Source organism: Camponotus floridanus, unplaced genomic scaffold, assembly GCF_003227725.1.
Source record: "Camponotus floridanus strain SB8 unplaced genomic scaffold, Cflo_v7.5 scaffold46, whole genome shotgun sequence".
NCBI lineage: Eukaryota > Metazoa > Arthropoda > Insecta > Hymenoptera > Formicidae > Camponotus > Camponotus floridanus.
Window position 1 is genome coordinate 470,004 of NW_020229614.1, and position 25,815 is coordinate 495,818.

The 25,815-nt window shown below is 34.9% G+C and overlaps 2 protein-coding genes across 3 annotated transcripts in view; both read right to left on the reverse strand.

Annotated features, from left to right (window-relative positions):
- LOC105257815 (zwei Ig domain protein zig-8) overlaps positions 1-25,815 on the reverse strand; it is a 142,541-nt gene that overhangs the window by 69,827 nt on the left and 46,899 nt on the right. The gene's annotated exons all lie outside the window — the stretch shown is intronic.
- On the reverse strand, positions 14,130-22,281 carry LOC105257807 (fatty acyl-CoA reductase 1). The gene is made up of 4 exons (XM_011268678.3): positions 22,049-22,281; positions 19,631-20,107; positions 16,472-16,699; positions 14,130-14,458 (listed from the first exon to the last, which is right to left on the reverse strand). The coding sequence occupies exons 1-4, from the start codon at positions 22,231-22,233 to the stop codon at positions 14,140-14,142; spliced, it is 1,209 nt and encodes a 402-aa protein (XP_011266980.1). The 5' UTR covers positions 22,234-22,281; the 3' UTR covers positions 14,130-14,139.

A 25,815-nucleotide genomic window follows, 5' to 3' on the forward strand; every position in this document is an offset into this window, starting at 1 on the left:
AAAGAGCGAATACATATCATCATGAAATAGAATTAAACCCAGCTAATTTCTTTCCCTGCATCTGTGCTTTCTTTGCATTCCAGCTAATTTTTATTTACACCGTCTAACATTATCGGAAAAATTTCAGCAAATTGAATTATTAATTTCGATCGATGTAGCAATGAAAAAATAAATTCTTACATGAATAATTCGCAAAACGGTTCTTATATGGATATCATACATATAAAAGTCGCGAAAATGTTTCGTATGCGTGTTCTGGAGGAGAAACACTCAAAAGTCGAGCCATCGACGTTTACTATCGTTTTCCCTTCCTATGTCTCCTCTCCTAACATTGCTACCAAAATCCATTAATAAAATGGAGCGAACGAGGCGAAATGCGTCTGTACGTATTTATATTTGTATTCGTATTTGTGCACGAGGCGATGCAAAGAGTAGGATGCGGAGAGGGATACGGGCTGTAGAGGGGAGAGTGCAGGTAGACGCAGCGAGCCGCATAGCGCGAAACGGAGTACATAACGTGGATTGTGTAGACGCTCCCCATGTAGGGTATGCGCGCATAACACTTTGTCGTATATACGTACATGTATATGTATATGCATATATGCGTTATACACGCGTGGCGCGATTCGCGCTATCGTGTTCTCGGCTCGGCGCGCCTCTCGTACTCTCGCAATATCGAAAACAATGCGATTTTACTGCTATGAGCGCGCGGGCAAAATGCGCATCGTGACTCTCCTCCAACGAACGAGTACACTCCAGGGGCGCAACTAAAAACCGCATGCAGCTTTTTTTACGCACGAATGAACCGCGCGTCTCGCTATTATCGTTACACGCGTGTTTCCGAGGCACGCCCGGAGAAATTTTCGGCGGAGACGGCTGCGATACGGTGCAAGTGCGTCATTAAATTTAAGCGTTTCGTCCACCAGTTTGCATATAGTCGAAAATGGCTCTCCTTGTATAGAGCAATATTACGCGGATAACCGTGGCTATGCCTGTGTGTGTGCCATGTACGTTAAGCTTTTGCCGAAATTAGGCATAATTAACCGCTCGTCGCTCCTCTCATACGCGGCTTGCAAGAGAGAGAGAGAGAGAGAGAGAGAGAGAGAGAGAGAGATTTAAATATATTTATTTTAAATTTACTTTAAAATATTATACGTTCCGATATTATTAATGTATATATCTGCGTGTATAATGATTTCCTGGTTTATTCGAATGCGTTATTCAAAATGAAGAAAAAAATAATCATTGAAAGATATGAAAAAATATGGATATAAAAACAGATCTGTTTTTCCGAGAAAATTCCCATTTAAAATTTATCTATTTCTTTTTTATCTTGCTCTCAACGTCAGATATCAATCTAAATTATAGCATAAATCGAGAATTGCATCGCTGGTTTGTCAGGTTTGACAAGGAAAAACAATTAGACGCAAAAATGCACGTGAAGCGATCTTATTTGATTTCATGGAATTATTTGACAAATTAATAATGTCGTTGATTAAAAACAATTAATGTATGTATTATTTTTAAGGCTTTAAAAACTATTTAAGGAGAAGTCTTCCATATTTTGGTTTTAGACTGGAAAAAAGACTGAAAATGCCAAAATTACATTGATTTCTGAGGGAGATTTTATAAACAATGTTTATCTGCCACGATATCGGCCAATCGGCCCCATAAATTCCTCAAAGTATTCAACGAAGCTTGAAATTTCCTCGGTAAACGACGGTTGCTCGGTCGAGCTAACGTGGTCCCTGTCTCTGCCTGATTTGGTTTAATCTCGATCGAGCAGATAAGATTGAAATATGAGGTCGATAATACCGATACCTTGTTACATGCTTCGACTGATGTATCGAGTAACGAAAATCATCGTTTGGTGAAGGTAAACCTTTAGGTGCACTACATTTGCGAAATGGAATATGATAAGAGCGATCGAGAATCATTTCGCAATTTGCGATTTTAATTGAAGTAATTAATACGACGCGTGTTTAATTATTATGATACACATATCATCTTTCATTATATGCAGCGTAATAATAAAAGCAAATGTGGACTAGAAACTAAAATGCATTTTACATTAAATAGGAAAATTCACAGACAATTTACACGCGACATCTCGCTAATTTAGCCTTTGCGTTTGTAGTTTTGCCTTGTGCTTCGCCACGAAAATTTAACGTACTTACAGAACAAAGGGCGCTGTTATTCTGCTGAATGCAAAAAGACATATTGCAGGTTTTTTTGCTCAACATACCATACGCGAAACAAAGACATTCACGGATTTTGCTGACGAGCGCGCGGTAATTTTTCTTTCGCCGATCGGCGGACGTTTAATGATTAAAAGACCATTTCACGTGGCACAAGAAGTTTTCTTAATGGAAGTCATACAATGACTAGCAATATCGTTTACCATTACCATCGCCAGCATCGAGAACGTAATTATTTCGCCAACGGCATCAAATAATGAGAGCCTCGATCGATTGCTCGCCCTTAAATGTTAATAATTATGTACCAGATGGAATAGTATTACGTATATATCATTGGAAATAATGTACATGCAACAATTTATGAATGGCTCAACATTAAATATTAATATAAAACCATTAGATTTGTTTGCGATGTATCTATTATTGGATTATGGAGGATCGCTAATCTGACTCTGAATGTTACGAGTTAATAACGATATATTTTGATCGCCTCTTTGCAGTTGATATTTTGTTCAACTTATACTTATCTATGTCACGCGTCATTAAACCTGAACTTTTATGCTGCTGACGTCAGTTGAAAAACATTATCAATGTAAAAGTTGTAGAATCTAACAAGATGGATCAAGTGGAAAACTTGATGAAACTTTTATTTTATGCGTTTTGTGCGCTGTACTTCCTGTTTGAAATTCTTTTCTATCTGTATGCATACACATTCGAAAAACTTAGAATAAAAATATATTTCACTGGTAAATTAGTACGTCACATTTCTCTCGAGTTTTTTCAATGGTAAAATATAGAGTGTTTCTTAATATAATAAGTGCGAAAAATTTTAGCAGATAATTCTTTGTTGAAAATTAAGGGGAGAGTTTTTCATATAAACATATACTCCTACGTCCCTCTCTGTGAAGTTACACTCCTCCAAAAATGAGGGTAAAAATTAGGTTTCTATTTTTTTCTCAAATTTGGAACAAGTTAAAGAAATGAAATTAAGTGGATATTTTCTATTAGGAAAAAGGTTATTTATTAATATTTCTTTCAGTCCCCCGTATTGTTATAAGGAGATAAAACTAGTAACCCCTATTCAATTTTTTATTAGAACTTTTTAATGGGCCGGAATATGATCATCTAAAAACATGCATTAAAAAGTTTGATTTATTTAGAAACTTTTTTATTTCTTTTATTTTTTTCATAAAATCAATAATTTTCAACAAAAAAAATACGTTATCGTGCACAGTACAATGCTAAATAGCATACGTTTCGAATTACGAGAAGTTAAATTTTAAAATAAAAATAAAATTAGAGTAAATATTGAGAAAATTGGAGCAAAAACAAAATTATAATAATAACCTAAAAATCTAAAAAACAAAAATCTAATTTTTACCCCCATTTTTGGAGGAGATTAACTCAGAACCACAAGAAGAGATGTAGGAGAATATGTTTATATGAAGAAACCCCCTTAATTTTCGACAAAGAATCATCTCCTAAAATTTTTCGCACTTATTACGAAACACTATATATTTTTAATTTTCTCTCTAACAATTTTCTCTTTTCTCTGCTTGACTAATTCCTAAACCAAAACCTCTGCGCGCAGGCACATCGAGCAGGCGACGATTCACGAGGATAATGTACATCCGGCATACTCCCGTGCTATTCAGGTGCAAGGAAATCCGGTTCGTCAATAACCATCGCGTAATCGCGAGAATGCAATAGCAAATGGCGATGGCGCTTCTCGTGACTGTTAATCGTTGAATACGACTATAAAGCATTTTCGCTTTAACATTCTCGTTAAAACGCGCTCAATCTGCGCTCCCTCGCCGGGCCGACGGTGCCGGCACGTACCGAGATGGGCGAAACTAATTTCCGCTCGGAGATGAAACAGCCACTGTCGTTTAATTCGTGCCTTAGTGTCAATGGGGCCATTAACGCTTCATCGGGGTGTGGATATTTCGCGCGCCGTTCATCCGAGCGATACCGCCGCGTCGCGCGCTCCGTTTTTAACGGATTCATTTTGTTTCATAACGCACGATGCATCGCGTCACAAGGTCTGCATTTTGATACCTGTAATGCCCATCGTTCGCGTCGAATGCGCCTCGTTACGCTACCGGTTAATGATTCACGGCGCAAAACGCGGCTTCGAAATTCGAACACGTCCGCGGCACCGGTTTTGCAGTCTACGGGGATTACAATTGAATCATTTGCCGTGTATAATAGCGAAATTACTAATTTCAATTAAATTTTTACCAAACCTTTGGCTGAATTTGTCGCCGTTAAATGAACCGATTGTGTGACTATGATACAGCTAATGTACGTAATTAATTATTTTAATTTTTACCCGCTATTATCATTATTATGATGTGCTATTGTTGACCGATTTAATTATCCTTCGAGGTAATGCGAAATGTCAAAGTAAATAAAGTAAATAACATAAATGTAATGTATCGTTATTTTAACAGACACATCGCGCAAAGAATTTAAATGTAGTACTACGATTTTTTCCTTTTCTGAATAATTATAAAAATAATTATCAATCAATCTATTTTAATGAAAAAATCTCTATCAACGTCCGCATGTGAGAAAGGATAATTCTAATTTTTTAATTAAAATATATTCAAGGCTATGATGTTTTAATTAAAATATATTCAAGGCTATGATGTTTTAGCAAGCAAAGGTATCGTTTATCCTATGCAAGAAGACGTCTTCGGGCGAAAGCATGGCTTTTCCCGGCTGGCGCACCGCATAAATGATACATAAACACTGGCATCGTAAGAGTGTACATAAGCGGCGCAAAGCGTGAAGGCAGTCTCTCCGTCCTACGTAACGAGGAAACGTCTACCGGAGCTGGGCAAACAGATGTGAAAATTGGAGCCCGGTGCTCCACCGTCACCGCCATTCCCTTCGTGTTGCATTCCCCACGGTCAATAAACACCGACTCCTCTTCCCCCTTTTTCTTTTCCGTATCATTCCCCTTCGGAAGTCGCCGTAGCGAATGATGAATCACCACGAAGTACGGGCTCCTCGCGTACTCACTGCAAATTCGCTATAAGCGGATTTAACTCTGTTGTGATTACGTTCGTTGCGCATATTTATTCGCGAGAGATGTTCCGGTACGGTGCGTCTTGTAATGTACTTTATTTATCGGGTTATTTGCAGCGCTATTTTCTCCGAGAAAGAGTTACAAAATTGCATTTATGTATTAGACGTTATCTACAAATATTATCTATATTGCGAAGCATTGTTAATTCCGTATTATAATGTCCTGAATTTCGAGTTAATTTGTGATATTTGCTATCTATTAAATTCATCGCTCTTAAACGCATTTTTACATTACATAATAATGCACAATTTTTTTAGATATATATAATTGACATGTTAATCGATAATGCTAGTGTAGTAATATCTATTTTAATATATCTATTTTAATGATCTATCTATATTAATAAATAAATAAAGAAAATATATATATATTTTCAGATTTTTTTTATTTTTATATTTTATATATATACTTTTTTCTTTATTTATTTATTAAAATAAATATATATCACTATCATTATCGATTAACATGTCAATTATATATATCTAAAAAAGTTGTGCATTATTATGTGATGTAAAATGCATTCAAAAGCAGGGAATTAACGGATAGCAAATATCATAAATTAATATATATATATATATATATGTGTGTGTGTGTGTGTGTGTGTGTGTGTGTGTGTGTGTGTGTGTGTGTGTGTGTGTGTGTTATTATTTTAAATATCTTTAAATAAAGAGGAATTTTTCTAATTAAAACTTTTTATCGTGTTTACTACCTGCATCATCAATCGGAATATCCTCAATACAAAGATCTCTCAATACATCCATATTTTTTTCACATTTTTTTTATTTATTTACGTCAAATCTCAGCTATGCGTTGATATCATGGAAATATGGTATCGATGAAGCAGTAGTATGCGCATAAATATAAATATGCACTTTTTATTTTTATATATAAAGCAAGATATGTATGCCATCAGCCGGCATTTTTATATTTCGCATCGTCGTGATGCAGAGAACAAACGAAAAGCAATAGTGTGAAAAACAAAAGCCGTGGTGACTTTAATGTTCGAAATTGTATTGGCTTTCTGTGGTCGTTACGATTGCAAAAAAAAAGAGCGTTATATTTGACATTCTATGAAGTGATGTAACAAAATGTAAAAAACTTGCATGCATATTTTTAAAAAAAGCTTGATTAAAATATTATTATAAAATATTCCATATAATTAATAATTAATATCATACGTTATGAAGCTTAAATACTCGATTTCTAATATTATTAATAAATTTACATTGATGAAATTCACTGTGAGCTTGCGCGCGATGATTTCAAAGTTCGCGATATACAATGTGTGAATTCCTCTCGAGTATAAATGACAGTTCCTATGATATTGCTTAAATGAGTTTCCAACTGTCTTTCTCGTTTACCATATGACAGCGGGGTCGCTTCTAAAATAAAACGGATATTGGGAAATGTCACAGAGAGATCGAATCACATACTTCGCTCTGCCGATAGTTCTTCTATTGTACTACTTTGCAACGATACTCGACTGCTACTTCCTTACAAGAAAATCACTAACATGTGCTTCTATCTTGTACCATTCTTCTTACCAAGATGTCCCGCAAATTCCGTTATTATACCTTTTTGATTATTTCTTCAATGTTGAACTTTACTACTCAATTATAATAACAATAAAAAGTTTTCTTGAAATATGGATAGAACACGGAAAGAAATTCTATTTAAAAAATATTTCTTAAAGTTGAACAATTTAAAAAAATTAACAGATATATTGAACATATGATTAGTGACAGTATAATTGTATAAAAAGAAATTGCCACGCACTGTCGATATTTAGGAACAAATTAGGAACAAATTTGTTCATTTTTAATCCACAAAGTGAGTTTATTTATTTTAATTCCACGCTTGAAATCCTTGCGATCTTACTATAATTTTGCAATCTGTTTGTTAAGATTCTCATTGTTAATGCATCAACGATGAACTTCCTGCCATCCTAAAACCACTCACGACTCACGTTGCTGTTAGGCATCGTTCTGCGGTTTCTCTTGGCAAGCTGTGTAAGGATAATACTAGATACAATAATGGCAATTATATGGCTCGGAGTGCCGGTAATTGCCAGACGTAACTCACGACTGCCGCGACATTCGCCGCACGCACGAAGTTCGCGAGTGGGTTGAGGAAACTTGCCTCATAACGCGCTTACATAAGGTGGTCCTGAGCCGCGGGCGAGAAATGTGGGATAGAAATAAATTAATTCTCGTCAAATGCGGAGGACGCGAATTACGCGAAACACGTTAAATGCTCGCGAAAATGGGTTGAAGCAATGCCGACTACTGATCTGCAATATTAAGACATTTAACTGTTAATTAAATAGTAATATACATGTTTACCTGTTTTTTCGTAAATATTTGTGCACATAATAAAAAGTAAAGAAAGTGCACTTTTTAATGGCCATTATTGCACCACTTTTTTGTACTAAAGCCTACAATTTACCAAGATTTTTAATAAAATAAAGTTTTTTTTTCCATTCATAGAATGTGATCAGAATAAGTATATATTGCGCATGATATTCGCAGTATTTTTTTAATGATTTTAATAATTTTTATAATGTTAAGATTAAATATACGTAGAATTGTACTCAGCATGCAACTAAATAATATTTTAATCGAGAATTGTGATACAGGAAGTCACATATCTTGTTACGTGTATATATCTTGCCATTTTACATCACTCTCAAACAAGAATTGCATTTCTTATCGGTAGATCTCCAAGGCATTTAGATGGACGTTTCAGTTACGCGATAATCTTGATTTGTAAAGAACTTTCACTTATGGATGATACTTTCTATCGAAAAGGTCTGTAAATATTCTGGAGACATTTACGAGTACTCCAAGTTGTATTCCAGGTTATTTTCTATGCTAATATTACTAATATTATGGTTGTTCCTTTAGAACCAGATTTTAATATGCCATTAAGAAGAGCTCATTAACGATAATGATGATGTACACGGATACTTTCTATTTTTTTTACAAACTTTATGTACACTCTAATATAAATATCGCTATAAATACGCATATTTTTAATGATAAAACTATGTATTAAATTAAAACCTATTCCTCATGTTAGGAAAAAGACAATTTGATTATTTGATTATTAATGTTCTCCATGTATAATGTTCAAACTTCATCTCGTAAATGGTAGTCGAAAGGGTCATTTCTAGCTGATAATTTCGTCTATGTGCTTTGGATTGTTGGAAAATGTTTCGGTCCAGCTAAATGTCAGTAGATCTCAGATTATTCGACGTATGTACACAGTATATCAACTGCTACTTAGGAAGTACCGGCAAACTTGCGCCCTGCGTTTACTCTGCTAAGATCGTGTATCTATCTACCGACACGGATATCCCTAGCTGGTATCGCCGCGTGTGAGAAAGTCACGCAAATCGAATGTCTTGGAAGTTCTCATCTCAGTGATCATAGCGTGTTTACTTAGAAACTTCGATAGATCAGTTTTCACTCTGCTCGAGAAAGCCTGCGAGAAATACTTTCGGTTCAATAAATCTTGCTAAAAAAGTGTGTGTCCGTAAAAAGAAAATATATTCTCGTATAGCAAAAATACATTTTTTTTTCAATATCGCAAAGAAATATTTTCAATTAACATTCGATTAAGTTGTTGGTAGGAGAAACTATCTAAGGATCGCAAGAGAGGAAAAAGTATCAAAAAGCTTAGGTTAACGCGGCGTAGATGAAGTGTAATACGCTATCACGGCGTGTTCATTTGAGGAAAGCACTTCCACTTAAAGAATCGCGAAATTTATCTAAGTGAGATGTAATATTATTTCAATCTGAATATCTCCGGCCATCATTATTATAAATTGAAATTTTACGTGATCAGTATTATAATAAATATGTCATCCATCCATATAATAATTATGCAAAACAATAACTGTGATTCGACATCGTTAATGTTACGAATATCGCGATTTTCATATTTCTTTTGTAATTGCACGTACAGCCGGACATGCGGAAAAATATGGCAACAATAAATTTGATTGTTCGACTCAAAAACATTTCAGGCATTTCACGGATTTTTTTATTATTATGGATAATAATCATTTTTTAAATGAATGAGTATGTGCATACTTTGACGTATTGAAGCCGTCGATTTTTATAGCGAACTGTATTAATATCGGATTCTTTGTCTTTTACGTTTTCCTTCAAGGCACAATAGAAATAATTTTATACAAGAAAATGCTTTTGTCATTCGTAATTTTTGTTCTTTTTTATCGTTACCACATTCATGTTTAAGTATGGACGGTAGTTGTTGCTCGTACGTAAATCATTTCTCCGCTCCTCTTTTCCGCTCTTGTTACGAGAGTAAAACCATTTCCTCTCGTGCTCTTTTTACTGAATACCCCGTCCAGTCGGTTATACCTTCACATTTTTTTCCCTCGCGTACGCGCTTTGTCGTTCTTTGTTTGCGTCTTCGACGCACATTTTCCTCGATTTGCTTTCACCCTCATTGGTCACACTAACAATAAGTTTTATGTACGATTCATACTTAAGTTGCAACTGGATGAAATAACATCACGAGGAATTTATGATACTCTATCAAAGTTTTGGGCTATTAAAACTCGCATAAGAGATTGTTCAAAGAGCGAAGAGAGAGCATACGCTGAAAACGGCAACGAAATTACTGCGCTCCGGATTATATCTATGCCCTTTAATCTGCTAGATTGGAAGATACTAAGGATGGTTGGAGTACGCTTGTAAAGGAAAAGCCGTGCAACAACAACGCCGGGTTGTATCGCAACCTGTTCGTATCCTTATTCCAATTAACCGCCACATAAATTCTACAACCTTCTAACAATGTTCTTCCGCTGTGGACAAAGAAGATATCCAGATAGCTTTCCAACTGGAAAATGTTTCTTGAATTGTTCAATGCATCCCTTTCCGTGTATTCTTTTATAATTACGAAATAATAATTAATAGCAATTTTTATTAAATTATTTTGCGATTCCGAATCTCTAATTTTAATTTAATTTTTTACAATTTAATTTACATCTATAATTGATTTATTTTATAATTGATTAAAAAAGTTGATGCCGTAATTTTTATTTTTTTTCCAAAAAAATTTAACTCTCGAATATTAATATAAAAATTTCGAAACGTCAAACCAAGCAAAACAAGTCAAGAGTTGTTTACAATGAAAAGAACATTCTTTTCTTTTCGTATCGAAACGAATGCGAATTTCTCCAAGAAAATCTTTCTCCGTTTTTATGTTCCATGCTGTAAAAATGGTCAGATTGTCGTGGAGTGTTACCAGAAGATCCACGACGTTGAATCATTGTACATCTGCAACGGCAACAAAACGTATGTGGCATTCGTTATGGACGGTCGTTCTGGTTCCGCATTATACGTTTCCGCGATAAAACTCCTCGAAGGAGCCACCGGATAGACGTCGTTATTGTACTCTTTAAGAAGTACAATAGCCATAAGGATAGCTTCGTAGTCAAGGAGATGTGCCAAGGGCCGAGAGACTGGATCATGGGAAACAAGTCTCGATGGTACGCGGTTTCCACGATCGCCGCGATTTCGCGACAAGTCTTTTCCATCCCCCATTCGAGAATTTTATTTTATCGCGGACGGTTAAGTCGCATCGCAGTGCGAGCTACAAATATCACCATTAATTGGACGAGAAGAGAGAGAATAATGCCTCGACGGATCTACGCTGGACCTACGTTTTCCTTATTCCACTTGATCCTAGAACCATGCACGACCATTGTATCCACCCATCGTGGTCGAGCTCGCGAGCTCCGACGTTACCAAGGAAATAGAATGGCTGCAATTAATCTCGTGCGGTACAATCGGACCAAGAAGATGCGCTTTACGTTTATTACTGCAATATCTCTCGCGCTGATGACGTTTACCGCGCACGTCTATCATATAACGTATTTGCCGTATAATCCTTGTACAATTTTTTTTGTAATAAATTGTCGCTTGCGATTTCCTTGTCCAATTTCGATTAATTGATAGGAAGAAAGAATCATTGTTAGTGAAATAACTTTGTTTTATGCAACATAAAAATTTGCTCATATGTAATAAAACATCGTTAATATAAAATGATTTTTCTGTCTATTAAAACTTTTTATATATGTGCCCTTTAGTTCTGCAACGTATAAAAGTAATGATATTCATTGAAAAAAAATATTGCAAGTGTACATATATAAATTAGTATGTAACGTGCGAAAAGAAACTAGGAAATTATAATATTGTATTATATTGCGCGTAAAGAATTATTTTACTATTAGCACGATCGTATATCATCGCAAAGAAGAATAGAACCATTGTGTGGTCTTAGAACTTCCGTTTATTCCAGTCTCGCTTCATTACGTGCGCACGCGTAAGAAATACGGCTTTTCAGTTTTCGGCGAAATTTCCGGCGGAATTCGCACACATCGAATAACTACCGCTTGAGAGTTTCAACTACTTCAGCAAGCAAGAAAGATATCTGTTCAAGCTCGCGCAGCAGGTGAAGGCGAAATAAGATCGGGAAAGGAAGAGGACTCTTCCAGCAACAGCTGTTAGAAAACTTTACAGACCTTTGGGGTAAATAATCTCGAAATGGTGAGAGGACACAATGAAAGAGAGAGAGAGAGAGAGAGAGAGAGAGAAAGAGAGAGAGAGAGAAAGAGAGAGAGAAAATCTCGTTTCTCTTAAAACGGTTCAGTTATGATAATTCTTGTTCTTGCAGTTCGCTTGATCGCACAAATACGACTAGAGACGATAAAAACAGATAATTAATAGAAAATTTAGAAACATTAATAAAGTATATACCATTCATTGACCGATTATATTACAATATTCGTGAAGCGATTGGAAAATACAAGTCTATAAAATACAGATATAGAGATTGTTTAATAAAATATAAAATAAATGGTATATAGTTAGCATATATGTATTATGTTTATATATGTATTATCAATAGTATATATATTATTCATTTATCGTTAATATTTTTTCTTTATTTATTAACGTTGTCGTGAAAAATTGTTTTTATCTATAGTTATAGAGTAAATAAAAATTGTTTTTCCATCTATATTTCTGAACAGTTGTGAATTTTCACGAAACAATTCTATGGAAATAAGAAACATTGAACGAATTTATAAAGATCGCTTTGATGTTCTTTTCTTCGAGCTATTCTATCGTTCTAGACACGCTGGCATGAGTCACTTTTACAGAGGAGCAATCACGTACATATTTACCCGGATATGTACATCTTATTCATACCTATCAGAGTTAAATTGAATATGTATACCGCTATATTCCTTCCATTTTATTTCTCTCTCTCTCTTTTTCTCTCTCTTCTATTTTTCCTATTACTTTGTCTTTTTTATTTAATAGTCTCCCTTTTAACCTTTTTTTTAGCTCCTCAATCCACAGCTCAGCTTCTCGCCGACAGCGAGAAACTTCGTTTCGCGGAATAGACGTTCCCAATTATTATTATGAAAGCACAGTTCCACCCACCACGTCCAATTATATCCCGCGAAACTAATCCGCAACTTTCTTTGCTAAATTTCGCGCTCGCAACTCGTAATAGGATTTTGAAAGCATAACTCGGCTCAAGCTCCTACGAGCTAGTCACGCGAACAAAATTTTTGCTGACAACGGAAAGCGGAAAAAATCGGATGACGTACATTATGTAGTGATGGGAATATTCCGCGGAATTAGACGGTCATTGCTCTAACTGTGTTATTACTACGAAAATGATAAAAGAATTTATACGATAATTTGCATGAATTTAAAAGAAAGAAAATTTAAATTACGAGATTTTTCTTTTTAATATATTAGTGTAAATTTCGCATATTTATGTGAATCAATAATTTATGATTTTATGTGAAATCAAATTCAGTACAGATAAAATATATATAATAAAAGCGAAGATTTACATATATCTTTCTTTTTTTCTTATCATTACTTTAAAAATAAACATTAAACTATTATTATTATATTGCATTTTTGCGCATGTGTCATCGAAACAGATTCTTAATATCACGTTGTTATGTGCATCGAGAAGTTTTTGAGAGAATTTATTTCTCTTTTCTGCATATGTGTGTGTATTCTTAAAAGAAAACATACAAAATCTGCAAATATGTATTTATATTCCTTGTTTCCTTTATATTATTCTCGATGAAATGAGTGCAAGTCAGAACATAGATATTATATAAGAGAGAACGTGCGCAGAAATATGCCTTCATTGATACTGCTATGCGCGAAAGCAAGTGGATGTTTGTGGCGTCTGGAAACTTTCACCCAAATGGTATTTTCTCTGTAGAAATTTCGCATAACTTTCACGAATATTTGCAAAGCGTTACGTTTTTGACCGGCTATATTTCTAAAATCTATGTACTTCATGGTCGAGATACTATAGGTTATCTTATACCAAAAAAAAACTTCGAATGTGAATGATTTATAGAATAAATAGATATACTATTAGTATTGTTCATGCATACTGTTAGTAAATTGAATAAAACTACAATGTAACAAAAATATAGGAAATGAAATTAAAGTTCAACCATCGAACAGCAACTTGATCTAACTTAATGTAACTTTAGATTGTGCAGTATATAAGTATAATCGTGCAAACATAATTTATGTTAATAAACATAATACACATTATTAATCTTATTAATCTTAATAATCTATTATAAATATTTTTGTTTAGGTTATATGTATTGTTGTTCAAATTATAAAGATGTCTCCAAGATATAATCTTGTTTTTAAAAGTTCTTGCAAACTAAAAAGCCTATTTCAGGTATCTTGTATATATATATATATATATATATATATATATATATATATATCTCTATTATTTATATAAAAAAATATTTAAATTTCAGTCACGTGACAGCAATGTATGTGACGCAATGTATGCAACAACAAATATTACGGGCGTATATAACAAAAACTGATGAATAATCCTAATAATTTTGAGATTATCCTCGCTCACGCAGGATTTCTGGGTGGCAGCTGCAACGCAGAGGAGATAAGCTTCGATGTCGACTTCCGCAATGACCGGAAATACATCTCGATCTGCCGCCGCGAGATGTTGCTGTAGCAGGTACACGCGATTTCTCTCCACTGACCACGGTCTCGATGAAATTGGCTCCAGGGATCGAAGTGCATTACGAACTCTCTCGTGCTCTGCGAGAATCCTGGGAAGCAGTAAAGGTTTTATCTCCAAGACCGATCGTTTTTTTTTCTTCTTCCTACCGTTAATGCTTGTCTCGTCTGATCCTCTCAAACTCCCAACTATTCGCATCTCTTTTCATTCCCTTTATAGTATAATTTTTTTCTCTACAATTTAGATAAAATCGTATTTTTTGCGAATGTATATAGACTCAGTACATACAGGGGAACGAGTGAAATGTATTCAACATTGATTTTCAAATAGCCAATTCAATCGCAATTGAGGAAAAAAATCGTAAAGTATCATTAAGCGCGAGCAGGATGATAAAAAACTTTCTTCGCCCATCGCAAACTATATAATATCCAATCCAACTTATTATGAAAGAATCGTAGCAAACTTGATGAGAGAGCTGCCTTTCAAAAGAAAAAAACTTCGGGTTAAGGTACCGCGTAAGATACTCCGTACGCATTTGAGAGAGCAAATGAAAAAAATCAGGAGAATATTTGACAAATTGAATGCAGAAAACGAAAATATTTTCGTTCGCAAACCAATCTGAGAAATGAATTCTAGAACGATAACGGCAGTATTTTTCTTCCTTTCTTTGTTCTTTCTTGTGGATATAAAAAAATAATAACAATGATAAAAACTTGAGATTTTATCGAAAAAATTCTCCTAAAAAAAAGCACGTTAAAAAGTTAATTGATGTTCATTATGACGCTCATTAAAAATAATCGCGAGGATGTGGTGGTCTTGCAAAATAAATAGTAAGTAGTCGATACGTCTGAATATCTTCCAAGAGCAGATAAAAAGCGACTTCCAAGGGACATTCTGTCAAGGTTTTCGGAAAGTTTTCTCGTCGCGATTGCGGCATCAAATCTCATTTCTCAAAGCAATCAGGCATCGAGTGACGTAACTTTCGCGATCGAGGAAACGAGTTTTTCCATTCGAGACGCGATTTTCCTTTTCTCGACGTTCACTCGCACGCAAGCGAGTACCGGTGAACTTGTTTATGTCGCTTGTGCCTAAAATTTCAGTCCCAGATAGCTTTTACTTTTACGATTTGCGGCGCGTTAAGCGAATGTGTGAACGACAATGCAGAAAGTTGAAGAGCCCGAATATAGCATTCGCGATTGCGATCAAACTCTCCTCGTCGAAACTTACTCGCGATCGTGAAAGTAGTTATCAGCGAAGTTCGAAATTTCATGTATGAGCGGCTTTAACCGTTTCTTAATGCTCGCCAATGCAGCGAAGGATTATCTCCGAAATGCATCGAGGTTTAATACTCGCTGTGATCGTTTCGTGATCTCTCGAATTTATAGCGATATTAAGCTGAAAGTAGAACGTATATTCAACTACAGATATATCGCACGAACGTTCCTAATAATAAATAATATTCTAATATTTCCTATAAATAGTATAGATAGATCGTATGAAGTTAAAAGCTCTCATCAAATGTTGAGAGAAATAGCGTACAATTTCTATTTAAAGCTGCATATTTTAGTGCAATATATAAGTTATCTATAACTTATAAATTGAGAGCCGTAATGCCACGTAATATCGCGTTATGTTCTTTTAGAAAATGACTTAATGCCTTTAATAGTGTTGCATTCTCTGCACAAGTTAATATCGCAAGCAAATTTAATATTACCAGCTGTTGCAGAAGCGCTATGCGAAGCCAACTTTAAACTTAGACAATACTCCGGTGCAAGAGTAGCTTATTCCTTGCCTCTCTGCGATCAAGTATCTAATATAAGAAGCACATAATACAAGACTAATAGTGCAATATTTATGTAAATTGATATAACTAGCAAATTACGTGCTTATTTACATAAAATAACAATTGCAAAACAGCGATTAAAAAAAAAACGAGAAAAAAATCTTGACTTTTTCACATTTTTATAGCAAAATTTATGACAATGGTCAAAATATGAGGCTGCATTAAATTTTCCGCAAGACTACTCAGAAACGGCGACGTTGACGAAACTATAACGATAAATTCGTGACTCGTGAAATTTCGCGATAAATTTCGCGCTCGTACCTCTGTTTTCTGCCACACAGACCGAGCACCAGGTCGCAGAGTACGGATGGTAACCATTCGAGGAACAGCACCAAAATCCAGTACAGCGACCCGATGGATGTCATTCCGCGAATTCCAAAAGTCGGGTAGGGAAAACTCCAGTTGGCCCGTCGGTTTTTCTTAATCAGATCCTCCCACGTGCAGCCCAACGTCAACGCGTTATAAACCACCGGCTTCGAAATGTTGGATCTGGACAAAAACGAGAGCGCACTGTGTGACGTGTTTCATCATTTCAGTATGCGCAATCGTATAATTAATCGTTTTATTTGCGATTAAATATGGTAAATGGTTTTTTTATTCAGAGTTGTGCAATAACGTATGTAAATTGCTATACGTATTTGCATTATCAATTTTACAAGTCATCTAATTTATATTGTTGTATTTTAATAAGATGCTAATGTATACATATATACATTTCCCAGTAAGTTTTTCAAGCAAATGTAAGCGATCTGACAACTCTGAGTAATCAGAAATCGGAGAATCAAAAAATGCATTATATTGCAAAATTTGTTTCGAGTCTTTGATTGTATTCATATGCATTGTGTAAGCATGTGTATGCATTGTTAATCATTTTAAATTTAGGTTTGTTAAATAATTTAATGACAATTTATATGGATGGAGAAAGAGAGTAAGACTATAATTTTACTTTTATTTTTCTTATGGTTGTTACCATTATAATTAATTATAATATAATTTTTAATCATTATAATTAATCACATTTCTAGACTAGTGTAACTGCTTTTAAATACGAATACAGTACTTTCGCTAAAGGCGAAAGAAAAAGTATAAGAGATAGATGTAGAGCGTTCCGCTTTTGTAAAGTGAACGCAATCAACTTATTTGCAGTTCAGTCATTTGGAAATGTCTTAAACAAAGCAAAGAGATGCTCCTATTGAAACTACTATCACATGTAAGACTTCTGGGAAAAGTCTAGAGAAACATAGCTGTGAGTTTTATTCGATTCGTTTGTTAAAAGCTGACTGAAATAAAACTTCCAATTTAAGAAGCTAGACTTGGCTTTCACTGCGCGCTATTTAATTAAAACCTCGTATGAAGCAAAGAAAAAACAAGTTTTATCAACAAGATTCATCGCGCGCGATTACGATCGAAATCCTTTCTCTCATGAGTCAACATTTTCGTTGCGAAATATTTTCAATGTTTATTTTAAGCTGAACTTGTTTTCTCGTCGATGATCTTACATGAAAATCTGCTTATATCTTCGGTTGATAAACCGATTTAATGTAATTTAATTATCCTCCTTCCGAGCATGGAGCGCAATTTAATTATCGATTACCTGCCCTCGCGCACACAATTTTTATTAGCCGTCTTTTTCGGATAAAAAATATATCTTCCTATCATACTTTTTACAAGAGCTAAAAATATAATGCTGAGAAGATTTAAAAATTCAAAAGAAAACAGGGATTCTAAAGCTCTTAGCATTGAAAACTTGGCAGTAAATTCAAACTCTCATTTATTCACTCGTTGATTTAAGTAAAATGCTACCTATCGCAGTATTTCAACGACGCGCTGTAATAGAGTACGTGCAAAATTAATTCCAACTAAAATGGATTAGTTAAAAGCCATAGAAATCAAAGCGAATAATTACGAGATTTACATATTCCGAGTTTGCGTTACAAACTCAAAAGAGAAATAATGTATAAAATAAAAAAAATTGGAAAGCAATGATATATTTTGTATCTAACGCAATAAAAAATATATTTTTATATAGTTTTTTATATAGATTAGATATTGCACATTGTTTAACTGATTTGTTTCATTTTTCAGCAAAAAAAATACTAAATGTCAATTTTTAATATAAATTTAATATAAATTGATTTATTAAACTATTAATTGACAATCATATTATATAACGTATTATTATTTAGAGCTCAAGGTAATTTATCTTTTTAATACGAGAAACTTATGATATATTATCAAGACTGAAGCATGCTTTTAGCAAATTGCAGGGTGAATCTCAAACAAAACTGTAAGAAACGAATTCCGTTTTAGACAATTGAAGCGGAAGCGTTGGATGAGAGCAAAACAGTAATAACCGCGGAAACGGCGCGCACATGTAAAAGGTGTTTGTTCGTATCCAACATTTCGCATTGGAAAACTAGATAAGCCGTGTCTACAACAAATTTCAATTGTCATATGTTAAAAATTTCAACGGATTGCGAGAAGAGTTTTATCCCTTTTTTTATTAACAATTTTATTTTTTTGATAAAACTAATCGTTTTTCACGGTTATCTTTTTCTATAAATCGAGTATTAATCCATCGTACGCATGAGATTTTGTACGGATTTTCGAATCGAATCACGCTCTTTAATTTTCAATGATTTTGCATTCTCTGCTTCCGATAAAAATGGACAGATAAAACTAGTCGACACTAATAACAATACTATTTTTTTGCATACTAATTTTTTATTCATATTTGATACCACTTTACTTATATTTCCCTAAAGTAGTAATGAAAGGTAATATACATGATAATAAAAATCTTCTTTCAGCAACAAGATCTCATTAAGAGAAACGCAAATATCGATAATTATTTTCCTGAGTAAAAACCTTTACATGCTTTTAGAGTGAAAGAAAATACGCAGGTTGCGCAACTGTGAGAGAATAGAACAATATCGCTACATTCTTGTTTCATGTCTTGTAATTAGACGATGTTGATTATTGCTGTTCCGTAAAATTGCATAACATCATACACGTGCATACCGTTAGTAAACGGTGACTTTCTCTTCTTAATTAAACATTAAACGAACGTAATATTTAAGAGCGTCTTGTTAGCTCTTATGTAAATGGATATTTTAATGTATTCGTGCAGAAATTAATTCACTACTAAGAAACACACAAATATATAACGGCAAATTAACTTTGATTAATGCAAGAATAAAAGGGAAAGAGTTTGCAGTAACAAGAGTTAAAAGTATCTTACATTTTAATTGCTAAATTAACTTTCTCTCTTTAAAGATTATTAAATGCAATTATATTTTGAACGAAATAATTAAAACTTTTCAACATTTAATTATAATCACACAAGAAGAAAGAATGGAAATTATCTCTAAATATTCTTACATCAATTTATGATTTATATCTTTTCTTTTTTTTACGTACATGCCGACTTCCCATGCGGCGGCGATCATCGTGTTCACCGCTATGTCCATCGGAATAATCTCAGCTTGAAACTCCGAGTTGCCGTATGCAAAACCTGCGCCAACCATAAAGGCAGTAGACCCTTGAAAAATCTCGACAAAGCCAGGTTTAGGTTCTTTATGAGCCGGTCCGAGAAAAGGAAAGCGCACTAAGGCAATTGGTAACTCAAGAATCTTCTCGTTCTGTTGGACGGTCTCGGATATCACGCCGCGATGCTTGAAAATACTGGACGCTATCGAGACACTCTTGAGTTTCGGTAATTCCTCACAATATTCCATGAAGTATTCGTACGGTCCAGCGGCATGAAAGGCCACGCTAACCTCCTTCAACGAGGCTCTGTCCTTGTCGCTTAGGCCAAGTTCCTCGTAAAGCAGATTGCCTTCGAACGTTTTCACGCGAGAGATCGCGCCCGGCATCTCCTGCCTCAGTCGTTCGTACCTGCCGGGCGATAATAATGCTAGTGACGTAAATCGGCTTTAGAAGTTACTGCCAAGCCACGCTATCAAAATGGAGATGCGCCGTGGCGTGAAAAGAGCGCACGGAATGGACTCCGTTAAAAAAATGTAAAGTGGTCCAGTGATATGCAATTTTGAATTACGCGACGCGAAGTCGCATCCTTGCTTTCTCACGGTGTATAGATACAATTAACGTATTAAATAAACGTGAGAAATTAAAATGCGCGACCTCAACGAAGATTAATTATGGATGATGAAATACAATAAAATAATAAAATAATTAATTATCATGAGAAAACAACATTATAAATCTTACTTCATTATGAAAACACATTTGCATGATAATTAATGCTTGTTTTTTTAAATGTTTGTGACCTTTACTCGAAAAATAAAAAAAGAATATATGAATTTCTCGAAAATACTCTCCGATTCTTGCTATGTTTAGATGGACAAAAACGCAAACACAGCATAATACCTTGACGTTCCCGACTACATTGCACAGAGATTTATGCAATCAGATTTATGCACCGTGACTATTTTAAACGGGGCTATAGAGGGAGTCGCAAATAAGACGTGGAAAATCCGGCAAGCAGCCGCAGCCGAGAGCGATTTCAGCCAAACGTAATAGCGTCGAAGTAGTTGCACCTTGAACATTCGAGCTGCTCGTCCATTTGCATTTTCTCATTTACGCGCTGGGCGATCCTCTTTTTCAAGCGAAGAGGAACGCAACGATCCAATGGTAACTACGATTTCCCAGGGGAAGACAATCCTTTCGCGTGGATTTTAATTTCGCGAAATTCAAAACGCGGCGGACGAATTTTCCGCGCGGTCGCGGATTTTGCGAGGGTGAGAAAGAGGAAAAAGATAGAAAAAGGAGAGGAGAGCGCCGCATCGCGTATACTTCATAATCTTTCTAAAGGGAGCGCGGAGGCGTGTGCTAATGAAAATAAATCTCTCTCTGCGAGTTTTAGCCGTTCTCTTTCTCTCGAGGGAGTAGCTGCACGATGCCAACGGTGCAGAGTTTCGCCTTCGCGTTGAATCTTGCGATGCATCCGGACGATACACGTTACGATGGACGAGCACGTAACGAAGCGATCGGGTTTACGCGTCTGACTGTCTCTCGCCCTCTCTCTCGTCTTGACATTATTATTACGGTTGTAATTTCGACCAAACGATCGTAATATATCGGACTAAAAATAAACGACTTAATGTATCGGATTCTGTCATCACTCTTTTGAATTAAGTCACTCCTTTGATATCGGTCGCGAGTTTATCTAATAGAGAAATTCTTTTAAGGAATTATCAATACGAACTGCAGATGTCAAAGATTTCGCTTTTGTATTTTCGATATTAATTTTGAATTCATAATTTATTATTTTAATTAATGGAGAAACACTTTATATGAGAATATTTTTGACATGTTATACAATGATGCACTCTTCGAAACTAATTGACGCAGAATTAAATTTATGTTTGGATGGTAAATGATATTATGTTGGATAACAAAATTATATTTTTGTTGCACAAATAAATCGAAATAAAAATTTTCAAAATTTACGCACAAGTTATTTATCACAAGTTTCTTTATAATTATGTGAATAATAAGAATAACTTTTCGGAAAAATGTCCAATGAATATCATTCTATCGGTCGCCATATGAGTATTCGCGAAAATCTAATTCCACAATCGATTCCTGACATAAGGTACACCACGTTCCCGGAATTCCCGCGGAAAGCCACCGGGTGTAAAGAGAGAGAGAGAAAAAGAGAAGTGGCTTTTTCGGTTCGACATCCTCGAGAATAAATTCGGCGCACGCCCTCGACCGAAATCGCGGGTCACAATTTAATGCTCACAAAAGCGATATCGAGCGACCGGGGCGATTTACAGGCACGAGGTGAACGCGAGGGATATAACCCGTTCGTACCCGGGTGACGCGAATATCTTCTTCAAGCGGTCCTCGATGCTGAGACCATTCTGGGATCTGAGAACGACGCACACCGTGACGTTCGGCAAGCATCGCAGGATCTTCTCTAGCAGAACACGTCCCAATTCGCTGGTGACTCCCGTGAGGAGCACCGTGCGATTCGCGTACCATTCGCACAGAGACATTGTGAATGACTGAGACCAGTTGGAAAAGGAAGCCGCTTCGGTACCGCGAGGAGCGCGTGGCGCTCTCAAGTAATATTCCACTTATAATAATAATGATATCGCAAAAGAGAGAGGCTAGAGATTTGCTGTTTGACCTGGCATGTAATTTCCAAGTCAGACGACATGAATCAGAGTTTATTATGATGATTAAAATATTATTCTCCAACCTTGTTATGCGCAGCAAAATAGCTTCTGCGATTATGTACGAATAGAATACAAGATTAGATGTCAACAAGAAATATTTTAGACGTATTAAAATTTAGAATGTTTCAGGTTTAATTTCTTTTTAAATATAAATACTAAATACTTGATAATTAATTTCTTTTAAATATTTTTGCAAGACTCTTCAATTTTTCTACATAATATGTATATGAATTGAAATAAAAATTGATAATGTCTATTTAAAGTATTTTTTGTAAATGTGTCTTATACTAAGCTGGCTTTTTTCACTGTAAAAATTTTTAGCACAGTAAGCATTTTTTACTAACGTTACAATTTTTCATCAACATGCATGTGCACATTTTTTTGTAGTGATGACATTAAAAATCGTATGTCTTATTAATTTACTACTTTCTTGAGTAATTAATATCGTTTTCTTTGTGCAAGTTTAAAAAAAATTAATTTTATTACTTAAAACTATAAATTTATGAATCACATTCACATAAACAATCTTCAACATATCTAAAACATTGATGTATAAAGCTGGACTAGACTATGGCAATTAGATTTGATGAAACGTGTCTTCATTGTTGCAAGTGGATTGATGAACCGCGACAAAGGGATCGAATTGGCAAGGTAGTACAAGGACGCCTCATCGACGTCTAGTATCACGATGTAAATGAGGGCAATGTTTATCGTAGCTACGTTTACCAGAATTGTCAGTTACGTGATCTTAAATAAGTATAGAATTCGTAGCTTCAATTGTGATCGCTTGTTGCATTAGAAATAAAAGTATCACGTTATATCCTTTTAGTTTTGCTTTATAAGCAAATGATAAAAATATTTCAACACGCATCTTTATCCTATATTCGACCCGTAATAAATAATAATCGATATATCATCAATCATAAAAAAGCAGACATTTTTATCGGCAATTTAATGATGTATAATATCATCAATATTATAAACAAATGTTTCCACGTTCATTAAATAAGTATTTTCAGAAACGCATTAATATGCATCTAAAGTAGCCAATATGGCCTAAAACTCAATATGCCTGCGATCTTATTTCTTTGTGTCTGATATGTTATTTTCGTATGTAATTTTTTTTAATTTTTTAATTCCATTGAAATATTTTGTATAATTTTCTCTTTCACATGCATTCATTAACCATAAGATATTTAACAAAAATTTAAAAAAACTTACGTCATAAAAAGTACAGTTACAACCTAAAGCTTATGTCATAAAAAGTACAGTTGCCTTCTTATGAATTATTCGTAAGATTATGCAGACAAGAGATCTTATCACTTATCTTTCAAAGTAATATCTCATTTTAAGTGTCGGACACATTTGTTTTGTGAAAATTAGCTTATTTAGATAAAGGCATTCGTGATATCGGCGATGAAATGACGTACTTCGCTAACGTAATTCGTTAATATTACGATGGTCAATTGGCGTAAATAGCTAGGACATGGGAAATGTTCAGTCTTTCGACACGTCCGGCTATTCGACGCACGATTTCCCTGTAACGCTGCACTGCACTCGGTCTCGTTTTCCTCTTCCTCTCTCCTCCTTTTTCCTCTCACTATTTCCATGTATGAATATGTGCATTTTTTTGTCTCAGCGCATGTTTCGTTTCATACATGTCCGCGCGCACTGTTGTTTTCAATCCTCGAGCTCGACGAATCGCGTCGGTCGCCACACTATTTACGAATGAAAAATCAAGTCAATTTAGGACAAACTGTAATTTTACACGCAGATGAAAACCCGGGAGACGCAGATTTTTCAACGATGATGCCACCGAATGTCATAAAAACTGATCAATAATTACGTTAATATACGTAATGATACCATTTACGTGCAAAGCACAAACAGCCTCGCAAATTACTCAGTCTCATTAATTACTTTTTCTGATGAGTTACGCAGCAAGTCGTCCGTTATTATCTGTGCTAAAGTTCAATTATAATTGTTGTACTATCAATATGATAATAATATATGCTAAAATAATCACAAAAACATATAAGAATCAAGAACATATAAGTATCACAAAAACATATAAGTATCAAGATATAATACTTTAACATTATAACAATTACGTCAATCGACTTGATAAAAAGATTAATGTTTTTTTCTTACATTTCTATGTATAATATGTTAATTTATTTCTACGAAGTTACAAACAATAATTTAATTTTTTCTTCAGACCGCAACAAATAAGCTCAGTCAGCTGTTTTAATGAGGCATAGAGTGGAAAAATAATAAGTACTTTGATAGTTTTTCAAAAGTTCGTGCATGACTCAGATTTAAATTATTAATGCAATTATTATTAATGATTATTAATATAAATTCGCATAAATTAGAAACTGTACGCGGATTTAGATGTAGAGTATTGACCGAGAGAGAGGCGTACAACCATAATATCGACTTGCGTGAGTGAACGAGGATAGAACCGGTTTAGCCTTTATATAACAGGGAACAGAGATAGAATGAAAGTGCTCACGATATCGCGATCCTTGGGATCTCGACCCGGTCGAGTTATGTAAACCTGCGGGCAGTTTGTTTTTCCTAATCCCTCTGATACGCATTTTGTCTTGCGAAACGGGCAACGGGAAAGAATCATTGGTTAACGCGAGCTGACTGCGTTAATTGCTTGCTTTCGTTTCGACCACGTAATCGCATTTTCTCCGCTACGTTCCGCTCTACGTCTCAATTTCTCATTTATACAATTCGCATACAAAAAGGCAATCGCTTTTCAGAATGCGCAACCGTCGATTTTTCCCGTTCCGATACATCAAAATCAACGATTATATCTTGACAGTCGTACCTTGATGAATGATGTAAAATCGAAAAAATAAAGAAAACTGCATCATGCTTTATGCATTTATGTGTTATATCGCGCGAAGAGTTTCTTTGGCGAAAAGACGAATCTGCCATTCGAACGCGTCGATGAATAAAACAGTACTGCCAGACTTTTTTTCCATTTCGATTAGCCTATATTTTTTATCGTTCAACTTGGACGCATTCACGCACATGTTCCACACACGGATTTCTCCTCGACGATATTTTTTCACGTTACAGGATTTTATAGTAACGGAAACGATAAAGTAGGTAGCACGAAACGCGTGTCACTCATCTCATTCTGGATGCATATACCGCAAAAATTGGATTGCACATGTCTCACACGCACACTCATACACACATGCATAGCATCGAACATGCTGGCTCCAGGGATATGTTGCTTAAATGTTGGTTAATTAACGCGACATAAATTAATTCACGAGGTTATCTAACAAACCAATGGATTTATTTTCATCGAAACTGGCAAATGACACAATATCCATGTACAACAGAATGCGGTGAAATAAAACTACGTAACATTAACAT

Bases quoted from the DNA above. Each gene is read 5' to 3' on its own strand.
- LOC105257807 (XM_011268678.3), bottom strand. From the start codon at position 22,233: ATGTCTCTGTGCGAATGGTACGCGAATCGCACGGTGCTCCTCACGGGA. The intron at 16,700-19,630 runs GTACGTAAAAAA...GTTTTTGTCCAG, and splicing joins GCCGCATGGGAAGTCGGCAT to ATCCAACATTTCGAAGCCGG. The intron at 14,459-16,471 runs GTACGAGCGCGA...ACTGCTTCCCAG, and splicing joins CTGTGTGGCAGAAAACAGAG to GATTCTCGCAGAGCACGAGA.